The sequence below is a fragment of the Alligator sinensis genome, unplaced genomic scaffold (assembly GCF_000455745.1).
Source record: "Alligator sinensis unplaced genomic scaffold, ASM45574v1 scaffold1922_1, whole genome shotgun sequence".
NCBI lineage: Eukaryota > Metazoa > Chordata > Crocodylia > Alligatoridae > Alligator > Alligator sinensis.
Window position 1 is genome coordinate 38,121 of NW_005843544.1, and position 19,011 is coordinate 57,131.

General features: G+C 53.5%; 1 protein-coding gene across 1 annotated transcript in view; it reads right to left on the bottom strand.

Annotated features, from left to right (window-relative positions):
- The window catches only part of LOC102378433 (Fc receptor-like protein 3), a 41,560-nt gene that overhangs the window by 12,567 nt on the left and 9,982 nt on the right, over positions 1–19,011 (bottom strand). The window contains exons 2-9 of the mRNA XM_025195518.1: positions 17,733–17,934; positions 17,046–17,306; positions 15,174–15,428; positions 12,888–13,172; positions 10,961–11,245; positions 6,243–6,530; positions 4,893–5,180; positions 1,873–2,175 (exon numbers count right to left, since the gene is read on the bottom strand). Coding sequence (XP_025051303.1) covers positions 1,873–2,175; positions 4,893–5,180; positions 6,243–6,530; positions 10,961–11,245; positions 12,888–13,172; positions 15,174–15,428; positions 17,046–17,306; positions 17,733–17,934 — 2,167 coding nt within the window. The remainder of the gene's footprint in view (positions 1–1,872; positions 2,176–4,892; positions 5,181–6,242; positions 6,531–10,960; positions 11,246–12,887; positions 13,173–15,173; positions 15,429–17,045; positions 17,307–17,732; positions 17,935–19,011) is intronic.

A 19,011-nucleotide genomic window follows, 5' to 3' on the forward strand; every position in this document is an offset into this window, starting at 1 on the left:
ACCCATTGGACGATCAGGCCTGTGTTTTCCAAGGTGCACAGAGCCAGAAGTGAGTCCAGAGCCTTGGATGGTGGCAGCGGGAACCCCAGGCTAGCGGGTGTGCTCCAGGGAAGGGGTCGGCCGGACGGGAGGCACCCCAGGGAGGCACTCGGAGCCTGGAAGGTGGGCGGGCGCAGGGAGGTGGGCGACTCAACGCAGGAGCGCCCCCTACTGGCCCGCCACAGCAGCGCCCACCCAAGACATCCCGGTACATTGCTTTGGTCTCTCCACAGCTGCCTGCACTGGTGGCTCACCCATTCTGTGAAAGCCTGATGCACCCTGGGATCCTCCTCCTCAGTCTTTCCCATCCAAATAGCTCCTGTCTGGGAGCTTCCCCAAGTGCATGACCCTTCACTCTATGTGACTGAATCTTATCCCGTCCCCATGTGGCCCCACTGGGGCTTGGGGTTATCCGGGCTGTCCTGTACAATGCCCTGACCCTCCTCTCTTGACAGTGCCCCGTGTGCTGTGTCACTGGCACCATCCTCCTCCTGGGCTAAGGTCATTCGGAGAAACCTTAATGTCAGTCCTGGAGAAACTCCTCTGGCAACTTCCCTCCAGCCTCATGCTTCCCTGTAAAACAACCCACTGTCGCTGCCCCTCTGGATGCTCTTTATACCTTTATACCTGTAATACCTGTCCCTGGGTTGCGATGGGGTTACATGCAGCCTGAGTACTAGGGGCTGTGAGGTCCTATAAGCAGCAGCTACCCCTGATGCTAGACTGTGCTCAACACTAGGCGGTTGGGGCACTGCAGTTTGTGCCATGAATATGGCAAGGCTGGCTCAGCTTCCCCAAGGACTCCAACTCCTGCAGGTCCTGGTCCCTGCTACCATTTGCGTGCATCACATCCCAGCTATCCCAGCAGCACCGTCCCCGCCAGGCCCATCCCTGCTGCCTTCCAGGCCCTGGAACTAATGTTGAATCAATGTCCATGAATTCAACACAGACCACATCATCACTGCAGTGCAAATTATAGCATCCAGGTTTATTCCCCTGCTCCTCCACCAAAGCCACATTTGCCATCACCTGTTTACAGTGCCCCTCTGTTGCCTACATTGGGCAGATGGAGCAATCCCTGTGTAGAAGAATGAATGGCCACCAGCTCACCATTTGTTCTAGAAATACACACAAGCCTGTAGCAGAACAGTTTAACTTCCCTGGACAGTCCACCACTGCCCCCAGAGCAGCTGTCCTTAAGCAAAGAAACTTTAAAAAACATCTAGAAGATGAAACAGCAGAACAATAAAACATCTACAGACTGGATTGGGTTAACCATGTACTCGGCAGGAACTGGGGATTTTTTTATCCTAATACCAGGGCTAGCTGTTCATTCTGCATCTCCAAAATGTCTCTGTGGCTTTGGCTGTTCAAGTTCAAACCCAAAATAGTCCCTTCTCTCGGCTTGGTCCCCATCTGGTGAACCTCTCATGGGAACAGCTGATCTGGTGACGCCTCCACCCCTTGTGACCAGAAGTGCACACAGTGAACCCAAACAGTTATGGGGCCATGACAGCAGCTATCTTGGGCAAGACAGTAGGGATTAGATGAGAAATGTCCTGAGCTGAGAGCAAGAGCGCTGACAGCCTGCACTCAGGCTTCTGGGGACAGTGGTGGAAGGGGAGAGGTGATGAAAGACTCATCCCCTCTAATCACGAAGAGATGGGAACATGTACTACCCACAAGCATGGATCTTACCGTGAAATCCAGGCTGGGTGGAAAGCCTTGATGGTGTCTTGAATCTGATTCTGCATCTGGAGATAAACCTGACCCAGGTCTAGGTCCTGCCCCAGCTCCACCCTGGCCTGTCCCTCAGCCAGCCCCAGGCCTTACCTCTCACGGTGATGACCAGAATCTCGCTGGGGGCCAGGAAGACTCTCTGGTGACTGAGTTGGTTGCTGGCGATGCCCTGGTAATTCCCCGCATGGCCCAGCTGCACCGACTCCACATACAGGACGTGCCCCACAGGACTCGGCAGGCCCAGCCCCGAAGCTGCATCCAACTCTTGGGCATTGTGAAGCCACCTGAACACTGGGTCTGTTCCCACTTGCACCGAGCAGCTGAGATTCAGGCTTTCTCCCACCATAAGCACTGGCTCTGCCTGATCGGTGGTGATGGTGGCCCCAGCCACGGGCACTGCAAGCACGAGGGAGAGGGCGTGAGTGCAGAGCACAGGCGAGAGGGAGAAGGAGCCCAGTGGGGAGGGCTCCTGCCCACAGCTCCAGTTCACAAGGAGAGGCTTGTTCTGGAGATGAGAGGCTGGACAGCCACCGGCGGGGGATGATCCAGGTGCAATGATGACTTTGGTCTACTATGTGGATTTCCCAGGCTTCTGGGCTTTGCTGCCTGCTCCTGTCCCCCTTCCTGCCACCCTACCTCCCTCCTTTTCTGCTACACATGTCAGGGTGTTTTTAAGCCTGCCCAGAGGCACTGGGTGTTGGCTGCAGTCATGACTAGGGACTTGGACTGGGCTGTGCCAATGCTCCTGCTGGGACCAAAGCTGGAGATTCCTGGCTAGAGGGTCCTGCCCCTCTGCTCAGGGTCAGACTGATGCCATATTTGGGGTTAGGGAGGAATTTTACCCCATGGTCAGATCGGTATAGACTGGGGCGGGGGGGGGGGGCCTTCCCCAGTACCGGGGGGGGGGGGGCTTGGGTGTGAGGCCTTTGCCTATGATTCCTGAGCATATATTGACAATGTGTTATAGAAGTAGCATGCTGGCTGCCGTGGTTCCCCTGCTCTACCTGTGACATGTTAGGGTGTTAGGTCTGTGTTGGGTCAGGGCTGATGGCAGTCTTTTGTAGAGTTTTGATGGGCTGGTTTGGACAGGGCTGATCCTGCCCCAGGCAGGGGTTGGACCAGATGTGACCTCTGGAGGTCCCTTCCAGGCCCACTGCTCGATGGTGCCTGTGCACAAGCGCAGAGGCTGTTCTGACCCACTGTAATTACAGTGCTCAGTTACAATTAATTGAGTCTGCTGGAGCGTGGTAATTACCACACTCCAGCAGCTTCCTGCATCTCGTGTATCAGTGTCCCCACACTTCAAAATGGTGGCAGGGCTGCTCGAACTACAGCTTGTCAAACGAGCTTTAGATCAAGCACCCCCGCCTCCATTTTGAAGTGCAGGGATGCGTATACATGAGACACTGGGGTGCTTTAATTAGAGGGGCTCTCAGAGCTGCTCTAATTAAAGTGCTGCCCCCCCCCACCCCATTCCTGGAGCACATGTAAAAATGCCTTATGATTCTGCAAAGCCGACAACAGAGAACAGGCCATAGGGCAGATTCTCAGCCGGAGTAGTGTAGCATCCTGGGGTGCCACAAGATCCCTCTAAGGGTATGGCACCCCCACCCCTACATGATGAGCAAAACACTCTCCTCTTCTCATCTAGGGCCCTGCACCTGCCCAAACGAGCACAGTGGCACCCATGGCTCCTCTGATGATTGCTTCTGCTGTTGCTCTCCCGTCCCCATTGTACCAGCTGCACTTATGCTTCCAAGCTATGTGCTCAGCTGTGGTCAGATGGGCAGGCAGATGTGTGGCCAGAGCTATACTTTGCAGCCTGGCTCATCCCCTCCAATCTTCCCACGCTCCCAGGGCTGGCAGGAAGTGGCACGGGCACGGTTGCTGGCGTATGAGACCTTGCAGGATCAGCGTCAGAGCAGGGGCTGCCCTTGCCCTCTCAGGTACTGACAGTGGCAAGAGCAGGATGTGGCAGGGTTAGGTCCTGCTCCCACTGCTTTTACCTGGCACCAGCTAGATCAGTGGTCCTTAGCCTCAAGGCTCCCTCTCTGTCTCTTCTAAATTTAGATTTTCATAGATTTCATAGACATTAGGGCTGGAAGGGACCTCAGAAGATCATCGAGTCCAGCCCCCTGCCCCAGGGGCAGGAAGTCAGTAGAGGTCATAAGATCCCAGCAAGATAATCATAGGATCCCAGCAGGATTTTAGCTCTGTGCTTCTCAGCTGGGGTGTTGCAAAATTCAGAAACATTATGGAAAGGGCTTTGAGGATAAAAAGGTTGAAAACCACTGCTGCAGGGAGCAGGCCTGTCCTGGAGACCTACCTGACAGAGCAACTGAACCCAGGGGGGCTAGCAGGGTGGGCAAAGGAGTGCTGTGGGGGGGCCTTTGTGCTGCTTGCCAGCACCCCCTGCCATGCTGCTTGCAAAGCAGCTCTGTGGGCTCCAGAGGCGGCAGTGCCCAAATCTTCTACCTCAGGGGCGGGGTCCTTAATGTGAGAGGGCGTGGGGATGGCAAGGGAGGAGAAGTCCTTCACATCCAATATAGTGAGCTGCCCTGGAGCCTTCCTACCTCACACAGAGTCTGGAGGGCTCCAAACTGATGGCTCAGCCTCAGCATGGGAGCCCCTCCATGGCTATTCGTGCAGATGGAAGGATGAGCTGGTTTAAAGCAGAATAACCCCTGTGCTCTCTGACTGTTTCCTGAGATCAGAGTGGACGTGAGTAATGCACCTTGAAACAATGAGGGGGTTGGCACTGGATGTTTTACACAACCAGGCTGATACCCACGCAGCCACCTTGGGGTAGGACTATCCACGCGACGTTCTGCCTGGTCCATTAGCTGAGAGGAAAGGGTTTGAGCTCAGCCCTTGGAAGAGACCAGCTGCATGACGGAGGAGACCTGCACCTCAAAGAAGAAGGGAACAGCTGTATGGACTGAACAGGGATTGCTTAGTGACTTGTGTCAGCATGCGGGAATTGCTCCCATGGATGTGATTGACTGTGCAGGTCCTGGCAGACAGCATCTTACTTCACAAATCGACAGGTGCCATTTGTTTACTGCCACCCCAGGATACCTCCCCTGGGGTTACACGATCAGCCCCTGACCTACCTAGCACGGCAAGGTGGGAGAGGGCGCTGCGCTGGGGGCCATCGCCCACACCATTCTCAGCCTCGCAGGAGTAGGCTCCAGAGTCGCTCTCGGACATCAGGTTGATGGTGATGGACCCTGGCCCGTAGGCACTGACTGTCCTGGTCCCCAGCAGGGCTCCCTCGTGATGAAACCGATAGACCACAGGAACCGAGCCGTGGTGCGACTCACACTGGATCTCCACTGCATCCCCGATGGCGGCCCAGGAGCCGGCTGCACTAAGGGTCAGGACAGGCGAGGACACTGGGACTGAGAGAGAGACCAGGGCATGTCACAGCTCTGTCTGCTCCAGGGAGCTGGAAAGGGGAAGGGTAAGAGGTGTTTGAGTCTCTACAGTTGTGAGCTTTTGGGAGCAGGTGCCAGCTTGTTCACGTGTGTTCGCAGAGTCCTCACTGCAGCAGGAACCAGGCCTGCAGTGGGAAGTCCTAGGCACTTCCACAAAGGAGACCTTCATCCCCTTTCATAGATTTCATAGACATTAGGGCTGGAAGGGACCTCGGAAGATCATCGAGTCCAGTCCCCTGCCCAAAGGGCAGGAAGTCAGCTTTGCTCCATGTCATGTCACTGAGGCAAGAAGATGCCCTTGACCCAGCTAGGAGCAGGCAGCATCATAACTACCGACCATCTCAGGGGACCTGCATGGCACCCGCACCTAGCCATGGTGCCTCCCATTTGGTGCCAGTCCCACGTGGACAGGGCGTGTGGGCTGGTACAGCCTTGTCCACAGCATTTGTTCAAAATGTTATTTATCTGAGGCCCTTTCGATACTTAAGGAGGGGGAATTTTGTTCTCCAAAGCTTGTCTAATGTCTCCCCACTGTAAACCAAAATACTATGATGCTGTTACTTGGACTTGCTTATTACTTTTTCTTATTTTTGCAGGAGCAAAAAGAGGAGAAGGGTAGCAGCTGAGGGCTAGAGAAGACGAATATGGAATTTTTCCAAAAATATTTCTCAATTTGTTTAAACATTTGTCCTCAGAAAGATGAAGGGTTTCAAGGGAAATGAAATGTGGCCCCAGAACTGGCTGCCAGGAGCCCCCGTGGTACCAGAGAGGTGACACCTACACCCTGCAGGGACACCCCGCTGCCCCCGACCTCCTGCTGCCACAGCCACCTCCCTCGTGGCGCTGCCTGCACGCAGCAGCCTCCCACCTCCCCTCCCAGCAGCCTGGGCCCCAGCACTGTTATCCACCAGCACCTGCCCCACGGGGCCCGGGGCTGCCAGGAGCTCCTCACCCCCCACCCCCACCCCCAAGGCAGGGACACAGCCCCATCCCCATCCCCATCCCCATCAGCTGGGACCCACTCACCCCACACTGTGACCATCACCCGTGCGCTCAGGACCAGGTTGTGGCCATTTGAGGCAGTGCAGTAATACTCCCCGGCATCGCTCTCCATGGCAGCAGGGATCTCGTAGTCTGCCCTCCATGTGCGCAGAGTTGCTGTCCACAGAGCCAGGCCAGAGCCCTCCCGGTGCCAGGAGAAGGCGAGAGGCCCCGTGCCTGCAGCCACAGAGCAGCTCAGCACCAGCCGCTCCCCTGCCACCACCTGCCCGTGGGGGGGCTGCAACCCCAGGGTGACTCCGGAGACAGGGACTCCTGCGGGGAGACCAAGAAAGGAGTGGGACCCGCTGCACTGACCCAGCCCCGGGGTGCAGGGACGTCCAGGGGGCTCAGCCTCTGCCCCAGTCAGGGCTACACGTCCCATGTGCAGGTTACAGGGACACCATAGAATGCACGGCCTGACCCACAGCACCACAGGGCCACACCACAGGTCACTTAGGGGTGGTGGGGGGTCTCCTGGAGACACCACAGGATGCAGGGTCTGACCCACAGCACCATGGGGCAGAGGCCCAGATGCCCCCAGCACAGCAGGCAGTGGGGTTGGGGACAGGGGACACAACAGGAGACAAGCCTGTGTCTGCTTACAGGGCATGGGACTGGCTCGGCCCCACACTATGGGGCAGAAAGCCCAGGACTACCCAGCAGGCAGCGTGTCATGCTAGGCACGTCCCAGGATGCAGCCAGGGCCTGTGCTGTGTATTAGGGCCTGGCTGTGCCCAGCAGGAGGCTCGGAGCAGGCGTGATTGCACACCTCACAGAAGGACGAGGCACACCTGCTGGACTCACAACGCTGTGGACCTCTGCAGCCTTGTCCCGTCCCTCTCCACTATCTTCCTCCCACACACACAGTTCCCCTAGGCTGAGGCCTTGCTAGTACTGGCTGAGATACCAATCTGTGTGCCACTTTAATAATAATGCAAAAGAAAAAGCAGATATTTTCTTTCTGGTTTAACAGTTGTTGCGATAATTTAAAGACTAAACATTCAAAATGGGATTTTACAACACAAAGCGCAATGGAGGCAATACTGGGCCATGTTTCTGCCCATCCTGTTCTGTTTGTTTCAGGCCCTACCTATTCCCCTCCCGCCGCTGCCAAGTTCATGAAACACAATTTCCTGGGACCTGGCTCCTCACTCCAGGGCCTCCAAGCCTTGGCTGGACATATGTTCCCTTCCCTGCCTGGGTTTCACTGTAACCAGCATTGGCCAGATTCACAAACATACCCAACCTACAGTCACCACAGTGACACACAGCCCGCCTACACCAGCTCAGCAGGGTCTCATGGGCTCAGAGCTCAGCACAGATCCCTTGGGCCTTTCTTTCCACATCAGGTATTAGGAAAATCCTCAGAGCCTGCCCCACAATCCCCATCAGACACTCACGTTTAACCTCAATGACTATCTCGGGGCTCCGTTTCTCGACACTGAAGGTCACCGCCTGCACCACACAAGAGTAGGGCCCTGAGTCTGCCAGCCCTGCCTCTGGGATCTGGTACTCAGGGGAGCTCATTGGTCCTCTCATGATCATGCTGCTCTTGTAGAAGGAGTACTGAAGCCGCTGGTCTGGTGTCCAAGGGTTGGACTGCATGACACACCGCAGGGTCAATGGGTTTCCTTCTATGGCTTTAGCTAAGCCGGCCACCCTCAGCTCTGGTGTTGAAAACAGCTCTAGAAAGACATTAGACAGGGTCACCCCACAACGTTTAGCCTCAAAAGCCATGGGCAGACTCAGGAGAGTCCCAGTCCTCAAAGAGGAGCCTGCCCTCTCATTCCAGACCTCTGCTCCAAAACCCCCTCCCAGCCTAGCGAGCCTCTGCTCAAAGTGAAATGTGTTTCCCCTGTAGATGGTCCAACAAAGCCGGGACAAGGGGAGGCAGGGCCAGGACTCTGCATGGCTAGAAAGGCAGAGCTTCCCACGTAGTTCTGCATGCTTAACAGCTGTGTGTGATGTGTGGGGCTGGGGCCAAGTTGATTGTGTATGGGGAGGGCACTGTTCTAGGGCTGACGGTGATATTTATGTATGAGCCCAAGCCATCCCATTAGGAACCTTGCTGGCATTTTACTGTGTGCTCTGCCCTGTGAAGCCTCTGGATGATCACTCATTCTGTTGTTGTCATTGTCATGTTATTGTCCACCTTGAAAGGTGCCCTGGGAGACAAGGCACAGACTCCTTTCATGCTGGAGTAAGACCAGTGGCTTCTCCTGAGCACACCCGCTTTCTGGTCAATATATTTAGTTTTAATATATAACTCAAAAGAAAACGATCCTTTTTCTCCATTTGACTGTTTTTATAATGTAACAGCTGCAAAGCTCACCTGACTGCAAGCTGAGTGGGTGAGCGATGCTTAAGAGCTCTGCAAGAAAATGGCACCGACTTTGCAAAGGGTGCATAAGCTTTACCCAACAAGAGAGTATGCAGTGTATGCAGTGCATCCTTTTTATTGGGGCATGTGAATTGTGTCCAGAGCCCATATTGCAAACTGGGGGCTCTGACTGGTTGCTACTGAGCCATAAAAAAGCTGATGGAGGGAAAAGAAGACTAGCTGGGGAGAAGCCAAATCCAGCCCTGAAGAGAGGGGACAGAGACTCCCCTGGAGCCAAGGAAAACTGAGCTGAAACTTACCCAGGGAGCAGGCATGAGGTCAGGGGAGAGCCTGTGTCATCCCATGAGAAGCTGATGGCTGGGGAAGTGGATCCGAGGTCAGAACCAGAGAGTGGTTGTTGATGGAACCGAATCAACGTGGCACTCAGTGACCAGTGGTGTCCCCCAAGGCTCTGTTCTCAGACCTGTACTCTTTAATGTCTTTATAAACTATCTGAACTCTTGGTGTCGGAAGTGGACTGGCCAAGTTCGCTGATGACACCAAACTTTGGGGAAGGGTAGCCACACTTGAGGATAGGCTAGTGATCCAGGCTGAACTCGATAGGCTTGCAAGGAGTGACTTGGTGGCAGCCATCAGGGGTGTGCATCAGGACCTGGGAGAATGCCTGTTCATCAGAGCACCTCAAGGGATGACAAGGTCCAATGGTCACAAAATCCTGCAAGACCATTTTAGGTTGGACATAAGGAAAAACTTTACTGTCCAAACCCTGAAGGCGTGGAATAGACTTCCACCAGAGATGGTGCAAGCAGCTATTCTGGGCATTTTAAAGAAACATTTGGATGCTTATCTTGCTGGGATCCTTTGACCCTAGCTGAGTTCCTGCCCTTTGGGCGGGGGGCTGGACCTGATGATCTCACGAGGTCCCTTCCAGCCCTAATGTCTATGAAATCTATGATTCCCCATGGGGTTTGGAGCTGTGCAACCAGGGACACAGGTGCCAGGGAAAGGGTGGGGAGGGGTTAGTAAGCAAAGCTGGTAGGCTTGCTGGAGCTAGGAGGCTGGAGCTGCAGGGCCAGAGACTTGCAGAGGGAAACCCCTGTCTGAGCTGGGAAAAGCTGCAGAATCAGAGACCTGCAGACGGAAACTTCTGCCTTTGGGTGGATGTACTGGGAGAGGGATACAGCCCAGAAAGGGAGTGGGTTGAGAGAACACAAACCAGCAAGGGGTTGTGAGGGGACCTCTAATCACTAATATTTGCAGGAAGTACATTTCCAGAAGGAAACAAAAGGGAGCCTATTGCTTGCAGCTGCTGTTCAGAGCCTGTTTTGCTGTGTTGCCAGGAAGGATTAAAGGAGTCCATTTTTCCTGGAGCAGAAGAAGCCTCACCTCCAGCAGCTAGTGGTAGATCATAGTTATAGCTGTATTTCTGTTTATTGTTATGGGAAGTGGATGGTGACCAATAGGAAATTAATTGGGTTTTCGGAGTGGGGGGGGAGGGGGAGGAGGGGGACTGTTTTAAAGGGTTATAACAAGGTGAATTTAATTATTGAGGTTGTTTAACACAGGTGGAACCACCCAGTGTGCTGGAATTATCCACCTAATGTTGTAGTTGTAAATTTTATCTAAATTGTTAGTTTTGTTATTAACCATTGTTATTATATTTTTTGTTTATTTATTTTTCCTGTATATAAATTGGTTTTGTATAATAAAGACTAATGTGTTCATTGTGTTCAGAGTGAATTCCTGGGCGGTGAGGGTGAGGGACACACCTCTCAATGGGACACCTTAGTCAGTAGATCTGCCTGAGGGGCTCCCAGGGCTACTGGCACCCTGAGGACCCAAAATCCAGCACATCACATGGGCCTAGTATGCCAGCACAGGTTACAGTGACATGTTCTCAAACAAAATTCAGACCAGGCTCTCAACTAATCCCTATGCCTGAGGTTCTGGGTCTCTGCTTTAGCAGCACATCCTCTACCAGGGTTTCACTATAACCAGTTGGGGCCAGATTCTCAAACATGCCCAGCCTCCAGTCACTGCAATTGTGACCCATACGGCCAGATTCCCCATTGGCTTAGCTGGGCATTATTCCCCTGACTTGCTCAGCTCTTTTGTGACAGGCCTTAAGAGCAGGGCTGGTTCATCCACATATGCCTCCCCAAGCTCTGGAGCCCTATTTTGCATCACCTGGCTTCCTCTCATTCCAGCCAACAAGTGCAGATGGGCTCTGCCAGGGACAAACTAGCCCCTGAAGACTCAGAGCCCAGTAGAGGCTCTTCACAGGTCCCTGTGGCTTTCTGTCTACTTCACACCTCTGGCAATCCTCAGACCCTGCCCCACAATCCCTGGCATGAGCACTCACGTTTAACCTCGATGTTTAGCTTGGGGCTCTGTTTCCATATGCCTGAGGTCACTGCCCGCACCATGCAAGAGTACAGTCCTGAGTCTGTCAGCCCCACCTTGGCGATCTGGTACCTAGGGGAGCTCATCAGTCCTTTTACAATCGTTCCATTCTTGTAGAAGGAGTACTGGAGCCATAGGTCTGATTTCCAGGGGTTGAGCTGCGTGACACACTGCAGGGTCAGTGGGCTTCCTTCCCTCGCTTCAGCTGAGCCGGCCACCCTCAGCTCCGGTGTTGAAAACAGCTCTAAAAAGACATTAGACTGGGTCACCCCATGGCGTTTTACTGTGTGCTCTGCCCTGTGAAGCCTCTGGACAATCACTCATTCTGCTGTTGTCATTGTCATGTTATTATCCACCTTGAAAGGTGCCCTGAGCCCTGGCTGAAGACAAGCCACAGACTCCTCTCTTGCACCTGCTTTCTGGTCATTATATTTAGTTTTAATATACAAGTAAAAAAAACGATCCTTTTTCTCCATTTGACTCTTTTGTGACAAGTTCTCAAACAAAATTCGGATCAGGCCCTCAGCTGACCCCTGTGCCTGAGGCTCTGGGCCTCTGCTTTAGCAGCACATTCCCTGCCAGGGTTTCATTATAGCCAGTTGGGGCAGATGGCTAGACAATAGTATTTAGAGGTTTGCTTTTGGGAACTGACTTGTAGGTAAATACAATGTATTATACATGTATACATTAATCATATACATGTATTAGAATAATAGTCCAGGACAATACAAGAGTTAATTGATTTCTAAAGGCCTGGTTCTCACACAACTTCATAGCCTTCCAGGCAAACGGGGTATCTAACACAACAAGGCCAACGGATACACACAGACTGTGAAATTGTGGGCATATACCATGCTATTCCATAACATGAGATAACGTGGCACCAGCTCACAAGACCCACGGGTGGGGCCTGGGAGTTGGTTTTGGGGGAGCAGACTAAATTAGGAAAAGACAGGGAAAGCTCAAATTAGGATATGTGCATGTGATGGGCTTGTGAAACAAAGGAATATGCTGGCAGGACAGAACATGGACAGCATGACTACCACAGAAAGACCAATCAGTGATGCCCATGGATGAAGCATCATCAGGAGGGGGAAAGAATACAAAAGAAAGGACTTTAGAGCAACGAAGTGTCCCTGTCCCCTGAGAGTGATCCCTAAGAGGGGAACCCAAGGCACATGGATAGAGGGCATACCACTAGCCCATCTCATTCACCCCATGGGTTGGGGGGGCAGGGGGGCAGGGATCAACCTTCAACCTCCAGGCTGCTGACATTCAAAAGAGAGCTTCAGAGTGAAGCTTGCATCCTGGCCAGATGTATTTTGACTCTGATGACAGCCCTAGGATTGGTAGCTATAGAACTGGTTGTACTATTCTTTGTTGTTATCCTGGTATATCAATAAAGTTGCCTACCAATGGAAAAGTCATGGCCAGTCTGAGGGTTTTGGGTCCCCCTGGAACAAGGCATCTGGGTCATAAAGCCAGTGCCAACAGGGGCCAGATTCTCAAATGTGCCCAGCCTCCAGTCACTCTGTTTGTGACCCATATAGCCAGATTCCCCATCAGCTCAGCAGGGCATCATGCCCCTGACTCGCTCAGCTATTTTGTGACACGGGCCTTACGTAAGCTGAACTGGTTCAACCACAGAAGCCACACATACCTCCCCAAGCTCTGGAGCCCTATTTTGCATCACCTGGAATTTATCAGACTTCCCCATTCCTCTTCACTCCAGCCAACAAGTGCAGGTGGCCTCTGCCAGGGACAAACAAGCCCCGGCAGACTCAGAGCCCAGTAGAGGCTCTTCATAGGTCTCTGGGCTTTCTGTCTACCTCACACCTCTAGGAATCCTCAGCACCTCCCCCACAATCCATGTCACGGGCACTCACGTTTAACTTGGACGTTTAGCTCAGGGCTCTGTTTCCGTATGCTTGAGGTCATCATCCGCACTGCACAAGAGTACAATCCTGAGTTTGTCAGCCCGACTTTGGCGATCTGGTACACAGTGGAGCTCGTTGGTCTTTTCACAACCCTTCTACTCTTGTAGAAGGTATATTGAAGCCATAGGTCTGGTTTCTGGGGGTTAAGCTGTGTGACACACTGCAGGGTCAGTGGGCTTCCTTCAATGGTTTCAGTGGAACTGGCCACCCTCAGCTCTGGTGTTGAAAACAGCTCTAAAAAGGCATCAGATTAGGTCACCCCACAGTGTTCAGGCTCAGAGTTCATGGACAGGCTCAGGAGAGCCACAGACTTCACAGGGCTCTGTTCTCCCCATCCCAAACCTCTGCTGCAAAAGCCCCTTACAGCACAGTGAGCTTTTGTACCCATGAGGTGAAATATGTCCCTCCTGTGGATGTGTAACAAGGAATCCAGTGGAGACAGGTAGGGGGTGCACACAGGTGCACATGCACCCAAGCATGGCAGTGCACCCCCTACAAAGGTCGGCCCTCACCACCCCACTCTCCTGCCAGCTCCCTACTCACTGCCTCTGTGCTCCCGCCGCTGCTGCTGCACTCCTGCCACCGCCAGTGCCACCGTGCCTCCCCAGCCACTGGGGGCATGCATCATTCGTGAAGGAATCTGCAGTAGGCTGGGCTTGTTGTATGGACAGGCAGCTGGGTCAGGCAGCAGCAGAGGAGGGCAGGCTGGTCCTTAAGCAAAAGGGTAATCCCTGTGTGTGGCTGAAAAGCCACATGGCCTGAAGAATGGTGCTTTGGGGCATATAAGCCCAGTGCCTGAAGCAAAGTAGATAGTTTGGTCTGGCATGCTGCAGGGAGAGGAACTCCTGGGGCAGAGGGGCTGCAGGATACAGGCATACCCGAGAGTGCCACCTGAGAGTGCTGGACAGAGTGCTAATGGGGGACAGATGGCTTGTGGTGTGACAGTGACCCAGAGTGGAGGTGAATTTTAGCTGGGAAGTGGTTTGCTTCTATTTATGTCATGTTTAAGTTTTAGTGGAGTTTGTGGCTATGGGGGTGGTAAGAAGGCCAGAGAGGTGCCTGAGGGTACCCCAGCATAGACAGGTAGCAGTTTTGTGTAGGCTGGGAAACTAGCAGTATGCAATAGAGAAGGAGACAGGGCCAGGGCCCTGGAGAATGAGAGACAGACAGGGTTGAGGCCCAGGAGGCAGTGGTCCTGGGCTGAGGGGCATAGCCATAGAAAAAGGGACAAAGCCAGGAAGGCTGAAGCTTAGACCGAGGCTGAGGCCTGAGGAGCCAAGTGTGGGGGTCAGGGCCAGGGAGCCCCTTCCAAATCAGTACTGAATAAAATATTCCAAGCCTGGGGGCATGGCTGTGGTGGCAGCAGGAGGCCACGATTATCACTCCTAAGGCAACTTACGCCATAAGGCACAGACAGGGCCAGAAGGACCATGATTTAGTGCCTGAGGGGCAGAATTGGTGCCAGACAGGGACAAGAAGCTGTGTGCAGTGAAATGAGGCTCACAGTAGGAGCCAGGGGTAGCTTCCCTAACACTGTACTACTCATCCAGGCATGGCAGGCAAGGTGGAAAAGGAAGGGAATCCTGAGTTGCTGGAGTGGGGCAGGAGTAGCTTGGCACCAGGAGCTGACATGGCCAGCCTTAAGGCCAGGTCCTGCTACAGGATGGTCTCCCAGCTGGGACAAAACGAGGCAGGGCCAGGGCTCTGAGTTCCTGGAAGGGTGTATGTGATGTGTGGGACTGGGTTGGTTTTGTCTGGGGAGGGCAGTGCTCCAGGGCTTGCTCTGCTATTTATGCATTGACTCAGGTCACCGTATAATGAACCTTGTTGGCATTTAACTGCATGTTTTGCTCTGTGAGCAGATGGTGGCACTGGACAATTGTTCCTGTTATTATCTGCATTATCCATCCCCTGCTATTATCCATTTCTTTTGCTTTGCCCATCTCTGCCTCCAGCACTGTCAGGTTCATGCTCTGACAGCTGAAGATAAAGGTCGTAATTTTGATCTCCCCCCCTCCACTAACATGAATTCTAGCTCCACTTCAGCCAGTGAACCTGCACCACCATGAAACCAGGGGCAAACTGGAACCAGACTAAAGACAATGGAGTGAATTACACCCCCTTGATGCTGTCAGCCTAAGGGAACATTTCCCTTCTAAGGGAATCAGTGGCCCCCTGCCCTGTGTGCTGTGACTGTACCATTTCTCCAGCCCAATGCTCAAGACAGCTCCTTACCTTGGACAGAAATTGGCACCATAGGAGACATTTTAGACACATCAAATCCCACTGATCCTGTGCAGTGATATCTGCCACTGTCAGTGGTCTTTGCTTGTTGAATAGTATAACTAGAAGATGTGTGGTTTGGTGCAATGTCAGTTCCATTTCTGTAGTATCTGACATCAGACATGGCTCTGTCTTCCCACCCACGGCATCTCAGAACTAGCTGGTCCCCTTCAAACACTGCATAAGGAATCTGGAGAATCAGCCAGTCTGAAAGAGATATATGCAGAACAGTAGTGGTGGGGACCAGTGTACAAGGCAGTGAGGTGGGAGAGGGGCAGGCACTCAGAAAGGTGGCTGGGACCTACCTGTCAATGACCCAGAGACTTCTCTTGTATCAGAAAAAAGTGAGAGCTTTCCTCTTGTTCTCAGGGGTTGTCTAGCTCTAGGGTTTGAGGCACTGGTTAAGGTCCTAGGAACCGGTCCCCTGCACAGTTACAGCCCTCCCCTCCTCCTCACCCAGACCCATGAGACTCTGCAGGACAAGGAGGCACCTGCCCCATTGCTGCTTCAGCTCTAGCAAGATGAGACAGGCATCCCAGAACCTTTCTGCTAGAGCTGGAGAGGCCTTCTTGGTCCTTAGGGAACTGTGGGAGGGAAACCACAGAATTACCCTCTGATTGTCACAGCTGGACACTGCATTTGTCTTGGTGTCGTGCCCCAGAGCCCGTGAGTTCCATGGTCTGAGCAGGGCAGAATAGAGCCCACCTGGGGGCCCTCGACTCACCACTGGAAACTGTCAGCGGGGAGGAAAACCACAGTCTTGTCATCTGAGTGCTGTGGCAGAAATGCCACCATCTGTGTCTCTCTCCAGAAACCTGTCCCAGTCAACTTGGGACACTGGGGTTGAATTCCTAAGGGAGGGGGATTTTCCTCCCTGCCTACATGACAAAAGCCTGGTGCGGAGGGTGCAGTCCCTCTGGTCACCTGAGTGGGGGAGGGAAAAGCCCCTGCTCCTCTGCCCAGGTAACCAGTGATGCTTTTTAAATTGGTTGGCTAGTGGCCAACACTGCTGACTTCTGTTGGACTGGGCCGCTGAGGTCAGAAAGGCGATATAAGGGCCTGGTCCAAGAAGGAGGAGGAGAGAAGCCATTTTTCCAGCATGGCACAAGCATCAGGACACAGGGAGAGAGTCTGATCCAACTGAAACGCGCTCTCTCTGGAAATCTCCGAGCCAGATCTCTACCATCTTCTGAGTGATACTTGTAAGTGTTTCTAGAGAGCTAGTCAGCTCACAGTGATGAGTTTGCGTATCAAACGGCTACCTCAGCCAGACTGTTTTGCTCAATGGTAATCTGTTGATAGTGCTCTACCTCTTACCCTATTCTAACCCTACCCTTTGTAACCAATACAGTTCTCCTTTGTGACTGGTGTCGGAGAATTATTGAGGGGTGGGTTTAATGATGCCTAGGAGGCCCCTTGGGTCTGCAGACTAAGGGAGACTATCGTTTTTGGCCCCCGACTTGGGGAGAAGCCCCAAGTGCTTGGATTGGGTCGAGTACCCGTAGGACTATTAGGCCTGTGTTTCCCCAAGGACACAGGACCTAGAAGGTCCCCTCTCGGGGTGGTGGCAGCACACGTTACCCCCGGACTCTGCGGTGGGGCTCGAAAGGGGGTCTGCCAGGGCTTAGGCGCCCCTGGAGGGACACGTGAAGTCCAGCAGGTGGACGGGCGTGGTGAGGTGGGAGGCTCAACGCAGGAGCTCCCCCTACTGGCTCGCCACACGTGCTACGGCAGAAGGCCTAATCTGCCCCATTGACTGCCCCAGAGCCTGTAGGTCCCAGCAGCGGGTGCAGAGCAGGATGGAGCCCACCTGAAAGCACTCACCTTCAGAGACAGTCAGCTGGACGGGGTCACTGCGTGTGAAGCCACTGGTCTGGCACTGGTATTTGCCTGTGTCTTTCACTTCTGCAGCTTTAATATGCAGGATGTTTGTTTCTGTTGGGTTCAAGGATTGTCCCTCCAAATACCAAGAGGTGTGGGTCCTTCCAGAAGAGCGGGGCCCCCTGCAAGTCAGAGTGACGCTATCCCCCTCAAACATGGTGCTCCAGGGGGGGTCCAGGGTCAGCACGGCCTTCTGTGCAGCTGCTGGGGCTAGGCAGATGGGGAGGGAGGGAGCAGGAAAAGGAGAATTCAGCACACAGGTGGGTGGGATGAGATGAGTCTGAGCGCTACATGCAGGAGTCAGAACCAGGGCACTGTGTGGGATTTTAAAGGAGCTCAGAGAAGTTGGGGTCCAGCCAAGTGTTATCTATTGCCTTGTGCAGGGACACAGTGGGGCAAGGCCATAGCAGTATCCCTGGGGCCTGGGTACTGTCCTGCTGCAGGCAACACTGGGGACGTATAACAGCAGTTCCCCTTCCAGGGAACAAGTCCTGTTCAGCACCAGGGGCAGTATGATTGTCTCTCAGCATCACCCAGTACACCCCTCCCCCAGTGCCCAGGGATTGCCAAGCTCCAGGGGCTCAGGAACTTGGAATTTATGCCAGGAAGATCAAAGATGAGAGGACTCACCAGCTAGGCCAAGGGTGTGAGCTGCAAAGATAACAAGACAGAACATGGATGCAGGTGAACCCCGTTTCTCCCTCAGTGCTGACAGCAACCCTGAGGCTGCCCAAGTAACCCCAGAGATCTGTTCCTTCCAGGAGGTCAGACTGGCTGCCCACAGGGCACTCTTCTGGCCTTGTGCTCTAGGAGCAGACTCTGGCCCCACGACCTGCCAAGAGAGGGTTAGAGCCATCAGCCCAGCACACATGGGGTAGGATTTCCCCAGAGCCCCTGCTGGAGTGAGGGCAGAGCTCTTGCCTGAAGGAGCTCCCCACCCCTCTGCACCTCCTAGGCTGACCTAGCACACAAGGACCCCCAGTGCTGCAGGGTCGCCTTCATGCATGTCATAGCTGTTGGACACCAGCCTGCAGCTCCTCTCTACTATCTGAGCATCCCTGTCAGGTGTATCACTGCTGCCATCCTGCCCCTCACTGCTGGGCACATCCCTGGTGCCAGACAGGCACCCTAGAGCCTGCGATGCCCATGCCAGTTCTTTTACATTTCTGGGCTGCAGCAGGCCTGGAGCTGGAGATCATTGATCCCTCCAACAGGGCAGACATGTGTTTTGTCTTTTCTCAAATGTGCCCAGCCTCCAGTCAATCTGTTTTTGACCCATATAGCCAGATTCCCCATCTCATTGGAATAATAGTTTGTTTTTATTTGTGAAATACAGTAAGATGGAAATGTGCATCACGGCTGTGACCAGTGGGGTCCCCCAAGGCTCTGTCCTTGGACCCATATTGTTCAGCATCTTCACTAATGATGTGGACATTGGAGTCAGAAGCGGACTGGCCAAGTTCACCGATGACACCAAACTCTGGGGCAAAGCATCCACACCTGAAGACAGGAGGGCGATCCAGGCTGACCTTGACAGGCTCAGCAAATGGGCGGATGAGGACCTGATGGTGTTTAACACTGAAAAATGCAAGGTTCTCCACCTTGGGAGGAAAAACCTGCAGCATCCTCATAGGCTCGGCAGTGCTATGTTGGCTAGCGCTATGGAAGAAAGAGACTTGGGCGTCATCATTGACCACAAGATGAACATGAGCCTTCGACGTGATGCTGTGGCTAGTAAAGTGACCAAAACGCTGGCTTGCATCCAGAGATGCTTCTCAAGCAAATCCCAGGACGTCATTCTCCCCTTGAACTTGGCCTTGGTGAGGCCACAGCTGGAGTACTGCATCCAGTTTTGGGCCCCACAATCTAAAAAAAGGACGCGGAGAAGCTTGAGAGGGTGCAGAGAAGA